Consider the following 24,580-nt stretch of genomic DNA (forward strand, 5'->3'; position numbering starts at 1 on the left):
AAATGACCTAACTTACCTACATAATTACCTAATAACTAGCGAAACAAGTAAATTAACAAAAAATTAACAAATGATCTTATTCAATAATGAATACCAGTGAGTGATGGTGTATTGCAACGAAATGCTGCAACGAAAAATAAAATAAAATAATAAAATAAAATAAAAATACTACAAAGATATTGCTATCTTGAATAGCTCTGATTTATTTAGAAACATTTAGTGTAACAAATAAACAAATAATTTTTTCCAATAATGAACTCTAGTGAGTAGTGGAGTTTCACAATGAAATACTGCATCTAAAATAATAATAATAAAAAAATAACATACTACAAAGATACTGGTATCTTAAATAGTGTGTAATGAATAGTGTAATGAATAAACAAATAATCTTTTCCAATAATGAATTCCAGTGAGTAGTGGCGTATTGCAATGAAATACTGCATCTAAAATAAAATAAAATAAAATTCTCCAAAAATATTGCCATCTTGAAAAGCTGCGATATAATTATAGTTGTTTAGAGAAATGAAGTGAAGTGACGTGACATGTGGCCAAGTATGGTTACCCATACTCGGAATTTGTGCTCTACATTTAACCCATCCTAAGTGCACACACACAGCAGTGAACACACACACACACAGTGTCAATTCTGCTGTTTGATAGCAATCTTTCATTTGAGCAGCATCTGTAAAACTGCGTTTTTCCATCTCAAAAACATATCTAAATTGCAACCTATGCTCTCAACATCAAATGCAGAAATGCTAATTCATGCATTTATGACCTAAAGGTTAGACTATTGTAATGCTTTACTGGGTGGTTGTATGCAGCAGCAGCTAGCAGAGTTCTTACTAGACCCAGGAAGTATGACCATATTAGCTCGGTTCTGTCAACACTGCACTGGCTTCCTATCAAACATCGTATAGATTTTAAAATCTTGTTAATTACTTATAAAGCCCTGAATGGCTTAGCTCCTCAGTACTTGAGGGAGCTCTTATCACATTATAGTCCTCCACGTCCGCTGCGTTCTCAAAAATCTGGCCGTTTGATAATACCTAGAATATCAAAATTGACTGCGGGCAGCAGATCCTTTTCCTATTTAGCACCCAAAGTCTGGATCAATCTACCTAACACTGTTCGGGAGGCAGACACACTCTGTCAGTTTAAATCTAGATTAAAGACATATTTCTTTAACCTAGCTTACACATAACACTCTAATACACTTCTATTATTCAAATCCGTTAAAGGATTGTTAGGCTGCATTAATTAGATCAACCGGAACCGGGAACACTCCTCATAACACACGATGCACTCGTTACATCGTAAGAAGAATGGCATCTACGCTAATATTTGTCTGTTTCTTTCTTATTCTGTTTCTCAGGCCATGACCGGATCAGATGATGGATCGGCGCCGGGAGATGATGTCTGCGGCCTTGATCGTCAGCACAGGCCGGACACCTGGATGAGCCCCGGGGACATATCCCCAGTGAAGACCTCGACTAAAAATACAATAAAAATAAAAATAAAACAAAATAACTAAAAATATAATAAAATACCTAACTACATAATACTATTATTGTTAGAAATTGCAACAATATAAAAATAGAAATATAATACATTTAAAATTTTAACTAAATCAATAATTAAACAATAAATAAACAATAATATCCTGGCCCCCCCGACTGAGCCTGGTTTCTCCCAAGGTTTTTTTCTCCATTCTGTCACAGAGGGAGTTTTGGTTCCTTGCCACGGTCGCCTCTGGCTTGCTCAGTTGGGGACACTTGATTTCTAGTGATTATCGTCAATTTGATTTCACAGATACTATTTAAACTAAACTGAGCTAGACAATGACATCTCTGAATTCAATAATGAAATGCCTTTAACTGAAAATTGAGTGTTTAGTTTATTATACATTACTGACACTCTATCCTCCAATTTGATACTGTTAAGTGCTTTGACACAATCTGTATTGTTAAAAGAGCTATATAAATAAAGGTGACTTGACTTGACCGTGAACACACACCCGGAGCAGTGGGCAGCCATTTATGCTGCGGCGCCCGGGGAGCAGTTGGGGGTTCGGTGCCTTGCTCAAGGGTCTTACCTCAGTCGTGGTATTGAGGGTGGAGAGAGCGCTGGACATTCACTCCCCCCACCTACAATCCCTGCCGGACCTGAGACTCCAACTCACAACCTTTGAATTACGAGTCAGACTCTCTAACCATTAGTCCACGACTGCCCTCAACTGTTTAAATTTTAGTGTAATAAATAAACAAATTATCTTTTCCAATAACGAATTCCAGTAAATAGTGGTGCGATGTTATTAAATGCTGCATCAAAAAATAAATAAATAAAATAATATAATATCAAATATACTTAGCATAATTTAGCATAACTATCTACTACTCCAAAACTCTGACTACTTTCTACTTTAATATCCAAATCTATAAAATACTCACATTATAGAGTTTTACAGCACCTTGTCTAACTTTTCAAAAACAAAAACATATTTCTAAAATATGCAATGCTACAGTTTTATGTAAACATATACATAATGCTACTCAGTAATGACCTTACAGTATTTTTAATCAAATATTATACATGATACTGTTGAGCATGTTAACAGGATACTGAGTATTCTATGCTCCAAAAAATGAGCAAAACTTCACAAAGTACCCTGAGACATTCTTTGATCTCTCAAGACAACTAATCTCTAAAGTTTTGAGCTTCATAACAACCAAAAAAGCACATGTTTTCATTTGAGACTTTCCCAGAAACAAGCCCATTTCTGAGCACTAGTGGAAGTGTGAATGAAGCAGTCAGACGATACACACGGAGGAAGTGGTTTATATTACACAGATCCCGCAGACACAACCTCACATTCATGCAATGCAAATTCAAATCAACAAACACAGAGGGAGAAAAAAAAACTCACTATGGCAGAGTTTAATTAAAGGATCTGCATAATTTGAATCCTTTAAAAAGAGAGAGAGCGAGAGACAGAACGGGACAGAAAGACGAGATCAGTGCTGCCTTGAAGTCGATATCATTTAATGACATCAGCTCTTTTACAACACTGTCTGAGGCGGCAAGCTGCCACAACACATGGACGACGCGGGAAACGCTGATCTCGTCTCCGTTAAGACGAACGCAGGGGTCCCTTGCTCTCATCCTGACAATTAACGCTTACAGTCTCTGCTAAGATGCATCTTGTTGGGACGACGTCCAAACAAAACAGAAAGGAAGAAAAGAGCGGCATTATTAATCAGCTGAACATGTTCCTCTGACCTGCTTAAAACAATGCGAATCCAGCCTGAGGATTTACACACAGTTTCCTTCAGCTGTAATTGGCTTGGCAGCTTAAGAGCTGATAGGAAGTGAACGACTGGATGTGTAATACTGCTGGCACTACTGACACAACACACCACTGTCCTCCAAATCTATCAGCTGGACATGCAGTGCAGCAGCTCTACTACAGCTAAAGTACTCCCAAATAGAGCCTTACATTAGTTTACACCACAAGACAACATTTATTAAGTCTTATTAAAGTCATTTGGTCAATTTTACTGAAATATTCCCCTCTCAAACTCACTGGACAAAATACATGAGCAAAAATAAGGTCTCTTGAAACCCCTCCCTCATCTGCTATTGGTTGAAAAAAGAGATGACCCCGCCTTAAATTCACATGATTGGTCGAGCCAATGTTGCTATTTCAGGCTGGTCGATTTTCTGCTGCGGAATTCACTCAGAACGCGAGTGTCCTTGTTCAGTCCAGCGTTCTGGAAGCTCGAGATGCGAATCCTCTGATTATAAAGAACAAAGTGTAGGTGATGTAAACAAGAGACTAATTGTGCTGTGTTGACAGATTCAATGATTATAGCGGAATTAGCTATTGCAATAAACTGAAATGACTGACAGCTTTTTAAGGAAGCACACTTTGTGTGCTTTCTTTGCTTTATAGCTATAGCCTATTCTCCATTCAGAATTTTAATAAAAGTTAAGTTTTTCATGCTGCTGAGGACCAAAGACCAAAGAGGACAAACTTTTGGAAGTGACATCCGCATAGTCTCTCGAAATCTCAATGACATTGTGATAATTATAACTATGGACTGGACAAAATATGATATGTCAGAATAGATGTGCATGACGGCAAGCACCCTCATTAATTTCAGAAGCACCGACAGTGATTTGATTTTGGAGCATAGCATCCTTCCGGAGCTCTACGGTGGGATTCGAAATCGGTCTGTAGCGCAGTTGTCTTCCTTCTTTCTTTCTATATATATATTTCTTTCTTATAAATCTGAGCCTGATTGAGATGCAGACGATTTTAGTGAAGGGGATCGCGCAGAACCTGTGCAAGTACGGCTCTTAATGGTATGTTTGTTAATAAATGTATTCACTGAGCTGATGATCTGAATGAGAGCGAGAGAGAGTGTAACGGGGCGAACAAGACGTGAGATGTGCGGATCCATTTGCAAGGCTTTATTCAAAGGCGAGGTCACAAAACAAGCAAGGTTCATGCAATGGCAAACAGGAACATCACAGGCAAGACAAAGAGTAATCCTAGGGCAAGCGTGGGTCGACAATCGGCGAACAATATCCAACAGGGCAAGACAGAGAGATAATCCAGGTACACGAGCAATAGTCCAAGAGAGGTGCAAACAGAGTCCGAATGGCAAGGCAAAGGGTAAATCCAGGAAACACGGGCAAGAATCAAAACACTAGAAAACACACAAGGCAAGGCAAGGCAAGACTATGACAACTAAGTGGGCTCCGTAGAGTAGCTATCGCTAGGAGAGTGATATACGCTATACAATACTCGGCAGAGAGGAAGAGGAAGTCCATGGTTTATGTAGGGTGTGTGATCAGTGCAATGGATGATGGGAATTGTAGTCTGAGGTGGCGTGCAACAGTTAGTGTGGTGCAAGAGTCCATGTGGTGAGCGAGTGACCTCTGGTGGTGAGTTAACGGAAGTTCATAGACCAGATTCATGACAGAGAGATGCAGAGCAGAAGGACGCGAGGAACAGAATTAAGAGCCGCTGCTTTAGAACACTGATTTTGAAAGTTGTGTGTCCATTAGAATCGTTAAAAGACAGAATCGCGATTCATATATGAATAGATTTTTACGTGCACCCCTAGTTTTCTCTTCCTCTTTTCTAGAGCAACGCAGCATGGCCTCGCCCCCTTCGTTGCGTCTTCCCGGGGGCGGGGTTTATCTGGGTTCGTGATGTAATGGACCTGGGAAGTAACTCGTTGTAGTCCCTGCGAGCCATTTTTGTATGCATTAAACTGCCAGAATTTTAAAAGACTTTAAACTTTGCAGATATTTTTTATTGCTCCAACAGCAACATTACACGCTAACTAACGTTAAAAAAGTAAAATCACAATCAACCACCCCTTTAAAAGAAAATTCTCATTTCAAAACTGTTCTGATTAAGGCCACAATAAAGATAAACAAATAAATCTGTAAACAAACTTTTTAATTCATCTTCTACCGTGTCTGAATTTCTCAAAATGATGCGTATTAAAAAAAAGTCATAGATAACTTTACTATTGAACCAATCATGGTAGTTAGGCTGTGATTCGATAGACTCTAAACAAACTCACAAGAGTGCCTGAGTTTATTACACTTATGCAGTGCCACAGAAAGTCTCTTCAAATATATATTTCATTACCAGACCACAGGTAAGTCAGGAATTCCAGTTAATTGTGTCGATTTTCACTGGCTGCTCATCTTATTATCTGACGCAGAAAATATAAGCATTCAACAGAAAGAACGAATCTTGGGTCATCGAGAACTGATAAAAGGTAAATGAAGTAATTTTCTCTGAGCTTCTGTCCAACGGAGATTTTCATAGCAAGGACATCGCAACAAGGAGAAGTCAGTGTTATTTCTAATTACTTAATACAAGCAACAAATTCAATCAAATGCTGCTAGCGATTCAGCGAGGGACTTCAAACGCAGGCTCCTATCAAGAAGCTACTCGTGGTGAGAGCTTCTGCTACCAAAAACAATGAATTTCATGTTTTATTCATGCGTACATATACATTCTCATTAGTGGCGGCCACCATGTGAAGACAGATAGTGTGATTGAGTGGGGATGTCGCCTTGGGCGATCTGTTGATTGACTGGGCTCCGGTCCCAGCGGTGGTGACCGCCAGGCTCGGTGATGGACACACACTGGAGAATGAATCTGAGCTAGCCTGCAGCTGGGTTGTGTGTCTGGACTCCTTAGTGGGTCCGCAGATTGACCTAATACAAGCCCACTGGCCAAACGGCACCAGGGCGATCCAAGTCTGCTGCATGACATGCACGGGGCACAGGAATGCTAGGAGATGGAGAGCATGCTGCTCGTGTCTACATGGTAAACCTGGTTCTGCTAGGGTTAGGATAGCAATATGCGTTCATGTGCATTCAGAATTCAACTGAGGATGCATTTAAAATTCTAATTCAACTCCTTTAAATTGAAGTGGCAAACAGGCTGCAGAATTGCTATTTGAATTTAACTGTGAAAAAAGTAAAATTCTAATTAATTAAAAATCAAAAAAGCTCATGCATTATTGTTCAAAAGTTTGGGGTCAGAACTTTCTGAAAATTCATACTTTTATTCAGAAATTGCACAATAAATTCATCAAAATAAAGACACTTATAATGCTACAAAATATTTGTTTTTTAAATAAATGCTGTTCTTGTGAACTTTGTATTCACCAGAGAATTCAGGAGAAAAAATAAAAGAAATCAAATCAATGAAAAAAAAAGGTTTACACAAAGATATTAAGCATTTTCAACACTAATAATACTAAGAAATATTTAATGAGTACCAAATACACATATTAGAATGATTTCTGAAGGACAGTGTGACACTGAAGACTGGAGTAATGATGCTGAAACATTTTAAAATATACTAAAATAGAAAACAGTATTTTGATCAAATAAATGCAGCCTTGGTGAGCATAAGAGAAAACACCGAAAAAGTTCATTTTTAACTAGGAAAGATTTTTTTTTTCCAGATTTTTCCCAGAGTGCATTACCTATTGAATTTCTTTGAATTTGGACAATTTAATTCAAATTCCAAGTTATAAATTGAAAGGAAGCCAATTTACAATTCTAAATTTTGCTACTTAGTTATATGAACATGGAATGTGATTTTAATGCAGAATGAGACACAACCAACTTTGCTGCTGACCCTGTCACCTTCTTAGCCAACCCCAGTGTTAAAGCAAATTCAGCATTACAACGGTAATGCGGAGATAAGAGCGAAAAATCCTAGACCGTCAGGGCCACTATCAAGTGGTTTATTATAGATATTAATGGGTTATTCATATGGGTGAGCGAAAACTGTTAGTCATGCGTTGAGATAGCAATAGCTAAATGTTTCACGCATGAATCGGTTGGTTTTTCAGCCAGCGCCCGAGTCTCTCGACCCCTCCGCCCATGGCTCGCTCCCAGCTCGCCTTTAAATGGTAGAAATCCATTGGTTTCAATATGAAGCTCTTTGTGACAGCAAGTAAACGGTGTGATTAAGCCGGGCGAGGGCTATTGAGGGGCAGAAAATGGTGTGATTAAATTGGATGATTTGGGCGAGTCATTTGTGTCCTGTGAGAGACAAACAGAGTTGAGGCCAGGCACCTCCATGACCTTCCTCTGAAATCTTAACCGCCTTTACACTTCACTGCAGACAAACAGCAAAGCACAACACAGTGTGGGAGAGCGGACTGTGATTATCAACCACTTAGGAAGAGAATATATCATCAAAATTGAACACTTTCTTAATAAATGTCTCTGGATTTATTGTGCACAATTCAGTATATGTTAAGCAAAGAAAAAAAAGTTTGTTTTCATATTGTTTTATCAAACTTTAATAAACTTTTTTTGACGTAAACAGGGCCACATAAGCAAGGGAAAAAATATTAAATATTTTATAGTAATTAATTTAATATAAATTTAAATGTATTAAATATAATTTATTTAAATTATATAATTATATACATTTGTATTTCAAATTCTTAAATATCATGCTATACTAGCCACGTATGAAATGATAGAACAAAAAAAATCACCTATTTAAATTATGCATTCATTGTTCATTATGATCAGTGTGCTTCGGAAGAATATAATAATGTGATTATAATTTTAACCATTTTTTATTCTGTATGCAGATATTTGTAAATGTCTCGACTCCACAGCCAACAGAGCAATTTTGTCTTTACTGTTCCAATACTTTTAGAGGGCATTGTCTATATTTAATATATAAACATAACATATTTTTCTTAAATATATACATGCATGTGTATGTATTTATATATACACATAATAAATATACACAATACACACACATATATTATGTCAACAAAAACTTGTATTTTGGATGCGATTAATCGCGATTAATAATTGCCCAGCACTACATACATATACATTTAGTTATATATAGTGCATAGATTAATACAGATGTTGATGTTGGGAACTGCAGAATTAACAATGCTCCAAAAAAAGCCAACAACAACAACTAGAATTTTAATGTCGAATTTTGCTGTCGCAAAATTTTTTAATGTTAGGGTCATTTCTAAGGCGTTGCTATGCAGTTGCTAGGGTGTTCTACGTGTTTGGTTGTTAAACTTGCACTTGAGTCTCCATGTTCCCATGTCTACTGCACCGCAAACACAAAAGAAATCGCAAGAGCGTGGTGATGTTTTAAAAGCAGGATATCAAGGAATTATTTTTGACGTTTTGATTCGTGCGAGCCTATAAAGCTCTGTGACAACTTGGTTTAATTATGAAATATATTACAGCTGCCTTAGTCGAGCCAATTAAATTTGATTGGATACTTTCTTTATTCAACAACCTCTTTTCATGTCATTCTAATTTACTGTCAAAGCAGTCTGAATATTGGAAACTAAATTATTTACTACAGCCCATAAGCCAATAATGTTCCATTTGTCTCGTACTGAGAGAGTCTACACTAACAAGATTATTAAGGACATTACTTGTAATAGTAAATGCCCTTCACTTTATTTGAGGCTCACGCTGTGCTTTCAGACGTTCCACTTCAAAAGAGCAGCACTCAGAAGAGACTGTCAGCGGCCGGTGGGAGATGCTCAGGTTCGGTCGACCACCGGAAAAAAATTAAATGGAAGATTAAATGATATGCAGGCAAAATCAGTTTAAATCCAATGCAATCTCTTCCGTGCCATCATTTTGTAAATGAAAACTAGCATTTAGGCATCTACAGAAAGAAAACACAAAAAGCTGCTGGTAACGCTGAGGTAATTTGTAATACTTTGTGAAGATATTAGCCACAGCCAACTACAGGTTCAATCACGGCGCTGGAAAACAAGGCTCTCCATATTCATTCCAACTGTCTCTTGGATTCATTTCTCCATTATTGGCCTATTTGCAAAAGGACTAATTATCAGCAGGCCAACGAGAGTCTAAGTGCCACTCAGCCTATTCGTCAGCGTAAAACACCTCTATTTTTAGCAGAGAAACAATAATCATATTCTCCTTCCGCCAGGAAATCTGCAGTGTTGTTACTGAGGAAATACAGCCCTTTCTGAAAGTAAACACACACAAAGGCCGACCCGGAGCGGATACAAAAACACGCCGCGCTCCCGAGCGAAGCCATTGGGAAACTTAAGGCACCCTGGAGGGCTGTCTCACGCTGGCGCTGCCAACATTGGCTTTGTTGTCTCCATTCAGAAGAAGGATAGACCATTAAAGAGCATAGTTACGCTCAAATATATAGCAGAGTCGCGATTAAGTCTCAGCCCGAACGGCGAGTAGGATTCGCACCTTGCATAGAGAATCTCGCACAAGGGGAATGTGATTTAATAAGGAAATAACGGCCTCGTTCTAGCAATTAACTGCATTTCTTTGGCTGCGTTTGATTTAATGTTAATCAATTCACGGTAAGACAAAGTACGTACAGTTTTTTTTGCTGTTATTAAAACACATTGTTTGACAACAACGCTCCCTCAAGCTGTTTTCGCCTCACGAAGCCACAAAAATAAAGGTGTACGAGTAATTGTTTCCATGGCAATTACGACTTTCTTTGGTGTGGGTCGGAAAATAAAGAAAATAGCATAAACATGCCCACAGCCTCAATGCAGCCAAAAGCAATTTCCTCTTCTAAATTTAGTTATGCAAAGCCTATGGGCATCATCAGCATTTAGTAATTAGTTTTATAATTACTGCTGTTTTGCTCACTGTCATTCAATTTTTCTTACACCACGACTGGGGAATGGAACATCTCACACTCACAGCTGGGCAAATTACCATCCATTTATAGACTGAAGGATATCAGCGAGGGCTGATTTTAGCCCGTGATGCACGGCTCCGAGCCGCACAACACTTTTGAGCCTGTCATTTTCCACCAAGTCCAGAATGCCAGGGAGGGAAAAAAAACACTTTTTCACTGTTGTGAGGGTCTATTGTGATGCAAACAGCATTAATTCCCTCATTACCATTAACAATGAGTGTGGCACGCTGGTCACTCGGGTAGAGCGCTTTAATCAATGCCCTGCTCTCTGCCAACCTGCTCCGCCAAAGAACCCCTTCACATGAGGATGTTAAAGTGACTGCTCCATCACTTTGTGAGCTGGTCAAAGCCTTTAATGAGATCACACTGTTGACTGTATGATGGTTTGATATGCTAATCTATTAGGGGTGCACAGGTGGCTATCTGGGGTAGTTGTAGCTGATGCAAATAATTCAACTACATTTTCCACAAACAGTTGTTTTCCAGTAACAAAAATGACAAAATCCTACATTGCAGTGTTTAAACACAATACAGAAAGCAGAGTTATTATAGTAACAAAAATGAAAACTGAAACTCAAACCATAAAATGTTTTATTTCAATTAATACAAATTAATGGAAATACAACGTTATAACTATGACAGTAACTATAACAATGATACTAAAAATAACACTGATAATAAGATACTGTGTGTGTGTGTGTGTGTGTGTGCGCGCGAGTGTGTGTCTATACATATACACACACACACACACACACACACACACACACATATACATATACATATATATATATATATATATACATACATATATATACATACACACATATATATATATATATATATATATATATATATATATATATATATATATATATATATATATATATATATATATATATATATATATATATATATAAACTGCCCTCCAAAACTTTGGAAACACCCCTGGCAAAGTGTGGTTTTGGACAATATCAGCATAAATCCTTATCATTTTTTGGTGCAAATACATTAAAGTAACTTGACATTATCATTGGAGACCAGCAATAAAACATAATAATGGCAATATATACATGTCAAAGTCAGACATGCCCCTTTGCCAGCTGTGATGCCTGGTAGTGGTTTAAACTTGGCCCAGGTTTTAAAAGATTTTTGGGTCAGCACACCTTAATACTGCAGCTTCAACAATTGATTGCCAATTCAAAGTCAGTGTTTGAATAAACTGACAGCTCGAATGTCAAGATTATACAGAGCTGTAATAGCTGCTAATGGTGGATATTTTGATGAATCGAAAATTTAAGTTTTTTCTATGTGCAAACTGTTTATGTAATAAAATATGTTTTCGTAGTTTGTGTTGTCCCTTATCAGTGCAAAATTATCACAAATTAAAAAGGATTCATGTATATATACATTTGGAATGCACAATATGAAACATTTTAACCGATACCGATAACCGATAAGTTCATATTTTTATATTATAATTTTCATATAATCGGCAGTTTGTGCACCCAGGAGAATACAAAATCTAAGATTCACTGATGAAGCTGATATTTTAGTAGCTCTGGCCTAACTATAATAGCAAACATCAGTCCTGACTCTTCAAATATTTTTATTTTTTGTGTAATGCACAACAATACTTTGTAACAGAAATGGTTTAACAGAATTATGACAGAACTATGGTTTATCTGCAATTAACAACTCATTAACAACTAATTTACTTTGGGGTTGAGGTGGGGTTGAGATCTGGAGACTGGCTAGGCCACTCCAGGACCTTGAAATGCTTCTTACGAAGCCACTCCTTCGTTGCCCGGGCGGTGTGTTTGGGATCATTGTCATGCTGAAAGACCCAGCCACGTTTAATCTTCAATGCCCTTGCTGATGGAAGGAGGTTTTCACTCAAAATCTCACGATACATGGCCCCATTCATTCTTTCCTTTACACGGATCAGTCGTCCTGGTCCCTTTGCAGAAAAACAGCCCCAAAGCATGATGTTTCCTCCCCCATGCTTCACAGTAGGTATGGTGTTCTTTGGATGCAACTCAGCATTCTTTCTCCTCCAAACACGACGAGTTGAGTTTTTACCAAAAAGTTCTATTTTGGTTTCATCTGACCATATGATATTCTCCCAATCCTCTTCTGGATCATCCAAATGCTCTCTAGCAAACTTCAGACGGGCCCGGACATGTACTGGCTTAAGCAGGGGGACACGTCTGGCACTGCAGGATTTGAGTCCCTGGCGGCGTAGTGTGATACTGATGGTAGCCTTTGTTACTTTGGTCCCAGCTCTCTGCAGGTCATTCACTAGGTCCCCCCGTGTGGTTCTGGGATTTTTGCTCACCGTTCTCGTGATTATTTTGACCTCACGGGGTGAGATCGTGCGTGGAGCCCCAGATCGAGGGAGATTATCAGTGGTCTTGTATGTCTTCCATTTTCTAATAATTGCTCCCACAGTTGATTTCTTCACACCAAGCTGCTTGCCTATTGCAGAGTCAGTCTTCCCAGCCTGGTGCAGGTCTACAATTTTGTTTCTGGTGTCCTTCGACAGCTCTTTGGTCTTGGCCATAGTGGAGTTTGGAGTGTGACTGTTTGAGGTTGTGGACAGGTGTCTTTTATACTGATAACGAGTTCAAACAGGTGCCATTAATACAGGTAACGAGTGGAGGACAGAGGAGCCTCTTAAAGAAGAAGTTACAGGTCTGTGAGAGCCAGAAATCTTGCTTGTTTGTAGGTGACCAAATACTTATTTTACCGAGGAATTTACCAATTAATTCATTACAAATCCTACAATGTGATTTCCTGGATTCTTTCCCCCCATTCTGTCTCATAGTTGAAGTGTACCTATGATTTTAATGGGAGAACTTGCACAATTGGTGGCTGACTAAATACTTTTTTGCACCAACTGTAGCTCAAAATATTTTTCTTGTTAGCTTGTTATGTAGCCACTCTTTCAAAAGGCTAGTTAGACTGTACTTCTTTAAATTAGCATCTTCCTGTAGTTCAACTAACAAAGCACAGCTCTAACAACTCCAAGGTCATGGGTTTCCTTTCCAGGAAACAAATACACCAATAAAATGTATAGAGATACTGATTAAATGCATATTGATTGTAAATGCATACTTGTAAGTATGAAGCTACAGTATTGAAGTAGAGAAGGGCGATATGAAACAGTGTGAAGCTCACGGGTGTAGCTAAATGTCAGGCGTGAAGAAAACGAGACGTCAAAGATGTAGCGGGGGGAGAGGAGGGGGAGTTCTCTTCAAGGTCTCTCCGAGTTTATTGATGAAATTATGCTAATTGGGACAAGTACATGGACATTTGGCTGCTACTCTGGAAAAGCATGTCGTTACGTCAAAAAACAAAAAAAAAAAAAAAAATGAAGGAAACTTATGATGACTAAACTTCAAGAGAAGCCATTATGCTTGTTAAAACGCTTGAGTTTATGAGGTGCCCGAAGGACAGCGTCCCAGAAGACGAGCCAAAAACAAGCAAACAAAGAAAGGAGATGATTACGAAATCTTTTTCTCCTTCACTAAACAAGTGGCTTGAAAAGCAGGAGGTTTGGTTGTGTTCGGCTGAGTGACACATCTATGCGATGCAGCAGTCACCAGAGATCAAACGCTGATAACCAGCGAACACGCGGCGGCTTCCAGCGCTGCCTCTAATAAAGACAGCGGGCCGCCGCATCTCAGGTATTAATCACACACAACAAAGCACTGTGTTTCTGTCAGTTTGTTCCACGCGCTTCCACTGACTGCTGAATAGATTATAACCCCACTGATGAGAAAACCACCAATACAAACAGGATGTTTACAGTAGAACGCCGCAATGACAAAATAAACCCACACATGAGGAAACTACAGCTCAGGAGATCTCAGCTGCGTTTAAGCACTCATCATTGTCTCAGATGTTTCTCCTAGAATTTCTGAAGAGAAATAAATCAGTCACAAGAATGTTCAAAAGTTTGTGATCATTAAGTGTTTTTTAAAGGAATAACTACTTCTATTCATCAAGCATGCATGAAATTGATCAAAAGTGACAAAGACATTTATAGTTTTACAAAAGATTTCTATTTCAGATAAATGAACTTGAACTTTATATTCATCAAAGAATCATAAAAAAAGCACGATTTATTAATAAAAACCATTATTACTAATTGAGCACCAATAATAATTGAGCAGCAAATCAGTATATTAGAATGATTTCTGAAGATCATGTGACACCGAGGAGTAATCAAGCTGAAAATTCAGCTTTTCATCACAGGAATAAATTATATTTTAAAATGTATTCAAGTAGAAAACATTTATTTTACTGTATTTTTGATCAAATAAATGCAGTCAGACTTTTTCCAAAAACATGATTCTTACAGACTCCAAAATTTTGACCGTACATCTACATATAGTAACAGTAGGCCTATATAGCTATAACATAAATTTGGATAGAATATGAATATGAATTTGATCTAGGAGAAGCAATCGAGTCATTACAGAGTTTTTTAAAGAAATTAACACTTTTATTAATCGAGGATGCATTAAATTGATTTAAAGTGGCAGTAATGAAATTTATGTTACAAAAGATTTCTATTTCAGATCAATTCTGTTTACTTTATATTCAAAGAATCATAAAAAATCCAGCGAATCACCATATTAGAATGATTTCTGAAAGATCATGTGACACTAAATCTTGAAGAATGGCTGCTGAAAATTCAGCTTTGCATCACACGAATAAGTTACATTTTTAAATACATATACGTAGAAAACGGTTATTTTAATTTGAAACGATATTTTTGATCAAATAAATGGAGTCTAAACTTTTGATCATTAGTGTATATCAACAGAGTAAGAGTATACAGCTATAAAATACATTTGCATAGGACATGGATATGAATTTGATCTTGTGGGGGAAAAATCGATGAGAAATGTTCAAATTTAAATCTTGGCTGCAAATGTGAGCAGAGTTGAGAAATTATTCCTTTTTTTTTTTCTCCCAAGTCTCCATTTCCTCTCCACTGAATCTCATCGCTGTCTAGGAGAAACAATTGAGTCGTTACAGAGATCTCGTTTGTGATTTATCTCCCTGTGGGCACCGGCGGTGCATGTAAAATAATTTCGCATTTCACTCAATTAATTCCCCTCCGTTAATATCAGTCTCCGAGCAGCCGTTGGCGCAAGATGTTTACGCCCTGGGTGATTAAGACGGAGAAGCGAGTTTTTGACATTCCGACGGAAAGCTGCTATTTTGCAAACATTTCTGCCCATTTGGAATTCCTTTCCGGTGATCATAAAAGGACAACTGGCATATGTGTTCTCGACTCGGCGGCTAACTACAAGCACAAAACGTGTCAATTGTGCAGGCAGCGCTGTAGAGTTTGGGGGTGTGCGCTTGGTGAAGTGTGGCATTTTGGCGACTGCTCGCTGCTCTGCATGCATGAATAATGAATGCACAGGTGGTGGAGGGGGGTCAGGGGCCCGCGCCATCCTCCAAACAACAGAAAGGTCATGCTTGTTTGTGCAGTGTCCTTCAACAGATGTGAAACGCTTCTGACAGAGACTAGCAAATTTCGGTTAAAATGCTCCAAAAAAATTAGTTGATGGGTCAATTACGGTAAAGGTCAACAGGCGCAAAAGGAGAGAGGCGGCTAGCGCACGACTTATGATAATAAAGATTTGCTAAACGACACTGTTCGGATATTTCCCAAAAGTTTTCAATCATCAGTTATTATGTAGAAATGCCATACAAGAAGTCAACTTGATTTTTTATCCTTTTCATGGCAAATATTGTATAATAAGAGCAGCGGCGGCTTCGGATCTGACGTTGGGAAATTGCATGATCCTTCAGGAATGATTCTAATGTGCTGATTTGCTGCTCAGTGTTGAAAACAGTTGTGCAGCTTAATATTTCTGTGAAAACTGGGATACTTGACTAGTTCAAAGAAACAGTATTGATGTGAAATAGAAATCTTTTGTAACATTATAAATGTATTTACTCTCACTTTTGGTCAATGTAATGCATCCTTACTGAAAAAAGCATTCATTTCTTAAAAAAAAAAGTATATATTAATGAACTCAAACTTGAATGTCTGTTTGTTTCTTGTATCAGTCATTGTTTCTTTATTCACACAGACACGAAATAGAACTGGAAAAATGCATGTAGATTTTCTTCTAAGAAGTCAACTTGATTTTTTCCCCTTCTTTTCACAGCTAATATTGTATAATAACAGCAGCGACAGCTTCCAATCTCTATTTTAAGTCACTGAGAAACTGCATGATCCTTCATGAATCATTCTAATATGCTGATTTGCTGCTCCAGAAACATTTCCAATTATTACCAATGTTGAACAGATATGCTGCTTAATATTTCTGTGGAAACCTAGATTTAGTTTTTTAAGAATAGAAAGTTCAAAAGAAGAGCACTGATTTGAAATTGAAATCTTACGTAATATTATAAATGTCTTTACTGTCACTTTTGATCAATTTAGTGCATCATTTTTTAATAAAAGCATTAATTTCTTTAAAAAAAAATCTTAATAGCACCAAACATTTGAGAGGTTGTGTATGTTTCTTGTCTCTCATATATTTTCTTTATTCACACAGACATGAAAAAGATCCAGAAGGATGCAGGTAGATTTTCCTCTAAGCAAAGATTCACATGAGATTTGCCAAACGACACTGTTCAGAGATTTCCCAAAAGGTTACAATCATCAGTTATTATGTAAAAATGCCTTACAAGAAGTCAACTTGATTTTGTTCTTCTTCTCACAGCAAATATTGTTTAGTAACAGCAGCGGTGGCTTTGGATCTCTATGTAAAGTCACTGGGAAATTGCCTGGAAGTCTGCACTGACAAATGAACCGCCTACTTCCAGACCCAGGAAACAATATCGTTTTGCTCCAGCTCACCTTGACTTGTGCACACAAACAATCGGAAGGAGAAACAGGCCCTGCCCTCTGAGCTCCAGGCCTGATGCAATAAGTCACCATATGCTCGTATTAGCATGCTCTGCATTACGGCGCGCCTCACGGTCAGCTGTACGCCAATCAAAACACATGCACCTCTTTTAGTCTAAATAACAATCCGGCAGGAGTCAGCGGAGGACGAGGAGAGAGAGCTCTGCCGCTGTAGGTCAGCCTCATCTCCTCGCTCCGATTGGAAAATAAACAGAGATTCATGAGCTCAGAGGAATCGGGAGCAGGGCTGAGTATCCATTAGCTCTAGCGATGCAGAGCGGGAATCGATAACAGGTTCTGTTCGAAATGTAGTGCAAATAAAATGGGCCGCGCTACTGATTCAATTCAAACGGCTGCTGTCAATGAGATGGAAGGACACAAAGAGCCTCTCGTTGTCCTAGAGGGTTTGGATTCACCTTGCTGAGCGTTCATTAATACATGGGGATGCGATGCACTTTATTCATTTCCTTCGCTTACATCATTTCCTGCACTGCATGTCAAGCACGTCGATGTCGGACGTGTAAAAGACAACAGTCCTGCAGACCGGCTCTACACAGAATTATTCACCATATACATTTTCTCATTAAAATGCATGCGGCTCTTCAAAGCGAGACAACAATGATACCATCTGTTGTGTGCCGGCCGAAATACACAGAACAAAGCCGCTGAAAACTGCAACAATTTACTGTTGCCTCTAACAACATTCATGGTATTACAGCCATGCCAAATGTACAGCTAATAATTCACACTTAAGTGCAAAGTAACTGTAATGAATTTACTAAAATAAAATCAAGAAAATAACAGAATGGAATAAAATATAATGAAATAAATAATATATAAAAATATGATAAAGATATAATACAAATAAAGTAAAAAAATATTAAAATAATATTTAATAAAAAAAAAAAATTAGTATAAAATGAAACAGTATAAAATAATATTAAAGTAAATATTAAAAGTAAAACCTAGCTATAATTATATATATATATACATATATATATAGGCACTAGAAACATGTTACTGTCAGTGCAAATGCACTGAAAAAACCCATAGCAAATGAGCTCTTTTAAATATTACATTTAGCCACAGCAGTCAAATATAACGAGAAGAGCAAGTATTGAGCGCATCTTTTTTATTTTCATTGATCCCGACTGCATCCTTTATCACCAACCAATTAGCATTAGTTGATTAACCAGGCCCATTACTCACCTAATCGTTACAGTCCAACTAAGATCCATAGTTACTGTTAAATCTATAGGCTGCTTCAGTGTACTGACATCTGTAACTAATTAGGCTTCTGTAGGGCATGACACGGTCTTGTTTATTTATAACCGACAGCTATTTTTCTTCTCGAGCCTGTAGTGCAGCAAACTCCAGTCAGAAGGGAGTGAGTTATGACCGTTCTGCACATCTCACTCTACTCTTTTAATGTACATCCACAGTTTCATTGTCTACTTCCTGTCCTTGCTGGTACCCAACTAGTACCTCAGTGTGTATAAACCAGTTCATACTTACAATTACTCTTTGTCATAGTTCACCCAAAAAAGAAATTTCTGTCATCATTTATATAATGACATTCCAAAACTAATTTTCTTTCTTCTTTGGAACAAGAAAATAAGAAATTTCAAAGAATGATGGTAACCAAACGGTTGGGGGTTCCATTGACTTCCACATTATGGACAAAAAAATACTATGGAAGTCAATGGGAACCGAAACTAAATTATTTTGTGTTCAGTAGAAGAAATACACAAAACACGATGGAACAACACGATGAGAGTAAATAATGACCGAATTTTCATTTTTGGGTGAACCATCCACTAAAGGAAGACTTGCAGGCAAGTTAGTTGAGTAAAACAGAAATTTGTATATTTGTTAAAAAGTATATTTAAGTTAAATTTGCATGCAGTAGTGTCAGCAAAAATTACTTTAAATTAATGAAAATACTTTGTTGTCGCTGTGAATATTTACTTTGTTGTTGCTGTTTTTATTATAGAATTATTAGAATAATTTAGATGTCATTATTTTATTAATCATTCTTTTACTTAATTATTTAGGCAGCCTGAAGTTGAAGTAAAGCAGTTGGTTACAGATTCGACTATAGGGGCTTTCAAAAAAAAAAGCACCAAAACGCACCTTTTGTCGACCCCAGAGGGTTAAGCTCATCTAAATGATACGTTTTGACTTTTTTATGTTAATGAACCTCTGATTATGCATTATGAGCAAGGTTATTATAATTAACTAAAACCATAAAAAAGTTATTTGAATTAAGATAAACTTTAACTGAAATTAAAACCTGAAACTTATTTCATTTCAGCTAGTTGCCAAAGCAATATTTCAAAAACAATAAAAAATGACAAAAAACACAACAAAATTTTACAACAATTTAACAGAAAATATAAAAATGAAAACTATTTTTAAAATCTTAACTAAAAAAAAAACAATGTAACATCATCTCGTCTGCTTGCTTACTACCATTGTAAGCGTTTTAGCGCAAAGGCGATTTCACATTTTATACACTGAGGAACTTGAAATTATTGCCTGTAGCATTTAATATTCAGCATACCACACATGCTATACATCAGATTGAAAAAACACTGTAATCATCCATTATTACAACAAAAAGAGCAGAATAAAACGTTTACACAGAAGAAAGGCTCTTACCTTTGACTGAGGTGTTGGGCGGCGGTCCTTCGATGCGCAGGTTCCACGGCGGGTCTCCCTGGTTGGCGAAGTCCCTCATCTTAAGGTAGCTGATGGTGAGGCGGATGATGGAGGCCTTGTCCAGCTGGCTGGTGATGGCGCCGGGGAGCGGAAGCATCTTTGCCAGCTCGTAGAACTCGAAGTTTTCCTTCCCCCGGCGTGAGCGAGCGGCGTCACGTGACTTCTCCTTCCTTAGAGCCTGCAACCTGACAGAAACGCAAGAACGTCAGTAACATAAACATCTACTGCTTCTCAAAACCTGACAGACTTCGCTTCCTGGCTTGTGACTGACAAAACCTCAATCCTTTATACATGCAGTACTTAAGTTTGTGAGGCGCCAAGGGACGATGTCCCAGAAGACAAACCAAAGCTAGGGGAACAAAGAAAGAGATGATTATGATTATCATTTCTTTATCTATCAAGCAGTGGGATAAGAATTCAGCATGGTAAATATACTGTACATTAAAATGATTCTGAAATTGAGCCCATTTGCTTTCTTAACATATACTGTAGATCTGGTTTTACTTTGGACATATTATTATAAAGACCAAAAATGTATCTTTCATCAAAAAAAAAAAATTCTCTACACCTCAAAATTGCTTTTTCATTTGATGTCCCCAATCGTTTCTATATTTTAGCCCTTCCACTCCAAAAATCCATACACACAGAAACCACTTTTCACAATCCAAACATTTTTCCAACATTCTTTTGTTTTAAGCCTTGCATTTCTATGTTACAACCACAGACGTCAAAAGAGAGAGCACAGAACTCTGTGGTGTACCTTTATTATATTACTTCACAATGAACTCACATTTCAAAGTTAAATGGGACATGTCATACTGTGGTGATACCACGGTACAGTGAAGTACCAAAGTACACTACCATTCAAAAGTTTGAGGTCAGTAAGATTTTTTTTGTTTTTAAAGGAAGTCCCTTATGCTCACCAAGGCTGCATTTATTTGATCAAACATACAGTAAAAACAGCAATATTGTAAAATATTTTTACAATTTAAAATAACCGCTCGTCTATCTGAATATGTAATTTATTCCTGTGACGTAAAGCATTACTTCAGTGTCACATGATCCTTCAAATCATTCTAATATGCTAACTTGATGCTCAATATACATTTATTATTTTATATATATTATTAGAAATGTTGAAAACAGCTGTGCTGCTTAATATTTTTATAGAAACCGTGATACATTTTACTTTTCGGGAATCTTTGTTAAATAGACAGCTCAAAAGAACAGCATTTATTTGAAATTGAAATCTTTTGTTGGCTTTAGTGGCACTTTTAATCAACTAAATGCATGATTGATAAACAAAAGCATTAATTTCTTTAAAAAAATAAAACTTTCACTGACCTCAAACCTTTGAACAGTAGTGTATATACAGTAGTATGATTCATATACAAGAATACCATGTAAAATATGTGTTGTTAGTGACAGCACTACACCCTAAAGAGAGGGAAAACCATGGTTACTATTGATAGATCCAATAATATTAGCTTCTATTCATAATACAGACGTGTAACAGGATTCATTCTATTGTAATTTGTAGCAATATATCCCAACATGCCTTTCTGTTTTCAACACAGCTTTTCCCATCCAAACAAAAGGCCCAGGAGAGACGGTCTGTAACTGAACTCAATAGCTCTTTGTTATTGACTGTATATAGTATCAAGAGCACACCTCTGTGCCAATCACAGACAGGGCAGGCAACCGCGGTGTTGTGGCGCTGGGCCGCAGCAGGCTAAAGTTGCAGTCACACCGACTTTGTTGTGCTCCGTCGAGAGACCTCAGCTCAATTGATTCAGTCATTGGAATCCAGAAGTGGGTCGAAGTTGTGATTAGCTTTGGCCCGGGGTCTCGTGAGACGCCCCTGTGAATGACTTTCATTGCTGCCTTTTTACCACAGACAGACGGCCAGCCAGAGATCTTCTTTCCCCGCCAAGCGCTCAAACAAAGAGAAAGAAACACAATGCTGCGCTAACCTCACCTGCATCTGAGCTCAGAAGCGAAGCTAGATGGAAAACGCCTAAAATATACACTCTCCCCCATGTATGCCTGCACAAAACAATGATTTATTATAAATTATGACTACTGCCTCAAAGTGTTTCTGTTTATTTTGAATTGAATGATTTACAACTGTGCATTTCTCTGGATTTATTTCCTTCTGAATAAAATTAGTCCTTTTCTGGCAGCAACTGCTACAATAGCAACTTAACATCGTAAAAGCGACTGACGGGACATCTTTAAATATGGAAATACACTGGAATACACTGGTGCAAACACTGCATGCACTGCATAATACATAAAACAGATTGTTATTTACAAGAAAATATGATTTCAGTCTTTCTACTTCAAAATCTCAATCAATTCTTTGTAATTATGTGTGAAATTTACTAGTATTTTCTGAGTGAAAATTGTTTCTACAATTTTTTTTATTAGTGTGGGATATTTTACATTAGCAAAACTATTTATATATCATGTAACAAAATTACACAAATGGTATATGATATAAATTAATAGTGACCAGAAACGTCAAGAATCTGCTTCATAATTCACTTAAATATAGCAATTTATGATATATGCAGGGTCATTATTGTAAACTAAAACTATATACAAAAAAATATATATATTTTTGTTTTACTTGAAACAAAATAAATTGCATTAAAATGCATTCCACAGATTTTATTTTCATTTATTAGTTTATTTGCATATAGAGACAGAACAAAAATCATGATTAAACCCAAAAAAGCTGAGAAATATGTACATATAGAGTATTGAATATGCTACTTTAGTATCTATATTTAGTGTTCTGCTATGGTAAACTAGTGTCACGGCAGAGCAAGAGTTTTGAAGAGAAACTTGCTGAGCAAGTTAATGTTAACATGTACAGCTAGATATTGGAATAATAACTTCCGGCTTAATGGTGCATACAACTCTGTTGCTGCCTAACACTGGTGTGAAACACACAGATATGTTTAAAAAAACTGAAAAGCACCCTAAAATGTATTCAAATGCACAGAAATCAGATTCATTTTCAATAACTTAAAGCACAAGTAAATCTGCATGAAGTCAGTGTATCGGCTAATAACACACGACACAGGCACTCTGGTGTTTACAGTCTCAGCTCTCTGGTCCAAGGTTTGAGTCCACTGATTTATGATTTTCAATCAAACAACTCACAACAGCCGCTTTAATGCTTCCAAAACACAACTGCCCACTTTCTGTAGCGTTCATCATGTCAAGCCATTTTGAATTAAGTCGGAAATAAATCAGCCCAGAGCTTCTGCGTTCCCTGTTGGCCGACATTTAGATTAATTTTTTACCACCATAAATGCTAAATCAGTTATAGCAAGTGCCGAAAGATGGGGAGGGAAGAATGCCTTGATGGATGAAAAACGACTATTGGTGGAGAAGAAAATCAGCGGATATTGTCTTCACATTTTATCAACAAACAAAAAGCAACATAAAATATGAATCCGAGCCGTGCCCCAGAACGCAAACATATTCCGGAGTGCTTAATCTAGTAATTCCTACTCTGCTTCCCAAGAAACGTCCAGCAAAAAAGCCCAATTACCTCCAAAAGAGCCTCACGCAGATCTAATGCTACAGTCACAGATGCCGTGATCAATTTTAATCCGGTATGAAACTATCATTTCACCAGCAGATATAGATTGGCTCCAGTCCTTTGCATACGAGCGATGGATTTCTATTCTCAACAGTGTGGAGCGCTCAAGCACAAGAATAAAAACACCATTTGATGGTCTGCTGCTCAGACAGTATATAAAGCCAGTTGTAATGGTTGTTTGGATGCAAAGTGCAACAGAGCAGCAGAATTTAATTTGTTCCACAAACTTGGAAGGCATTATGCCATCCTGCCAAATACGTCTTGATGCACCGAAGTTAGGTGACCTTCACTTTCGTGACATATTTATTACGTACTAGTGGAAAATGCAACAGATGCAAAATCTTGGCGATACCGCGGGCCCTCTGCGACTCTTGCGGGACCTTTCAGGGAAACAGGACGCGAGTTAGTTTTGTGGCGTGGACTAACGGCGGCGTCTTGAGTAATGAGTGTTGTGTTATTGAACGGCCTGTTTTCTGTGCGGGAATTTATGTGCACCGCACCGATTTTGCTGTTTACTGCTTCCAGGCTGGTAGAAAAATACTCCTGGATTATCTGCAATGAACATAAATGTGCCAGAAACCTTTTCAGAGCTTTTTGCTTTTAGAGTTTATGCTCACGGAAACATCTAGAAACAGTAAATCAAGCCAATCAGTGTCATATTTTCATCAGACAGACACTGAAATCAATACGAAATGACATTCACAACCCATTTTCTTGTGTAATGTGACATATTTTAGAGTAAATGTACAATATGACAGGATTTGATTACATCCATCAAAAACTGTTAGTAGCCGATAATATCAGAACTGAAACATGTGACTGGAGGGGAGGAGTTTGATGACATCAGAGGTAAAAAAATAAATAGACAGACAGACAGACAGACAGATAGACAGATAGACAGATAGATAGATAGATAGATAGATAGATAGATAGATAGATAGATAGATAGATAGATAGATAGATAGACAGATAGACAGATAGATAGATAGATAGATAGATAGATAAAAATGTTCTATGCCCTTAGGAATTTAAAAACACAAAATTAAATATTAAA

At 37.4% G+C, this 24,580-nt stretch overlaps 1 protein-coding gene across 1 annotated transcript in view; it reads right to left on the reverse strand.

Moving 5' to 3' along the window:
- The window catches only part of LOC306850333 (neuronal PAS domain-containing protein 3-like), a gene marked incomplete at both ends in the record, with an annotated part of 314,937 nt that overhangs the window by 184,371 nt on the left and 105,986 nt on the right, over nucleotides 1-24,580 (reverse strand). The window contains one exon of the mRNA XM_079385905.1: nucleotides 19,851-20,095. Coding sequence (XP_079242031.1) covers nucleotides 19,851-20,095 — 245 coding nt within the window. The remainder of the gene's footprint in view (nucleotides 1-19,850; nucleotides 20,096-24,580) is intronic.

Source organism: Barbus barbus (assembly GCF_936440315.1).
Source record: "Barbus barbus genome assembly, chromosome: 30".
In the NCBI taxonomy this organism is placed as follows: Eukaryota; Metazoa; Chordata; class Actinopteri; order Cypriniformes; family Cyprinidae; genus Barbus; species Barbus barbus.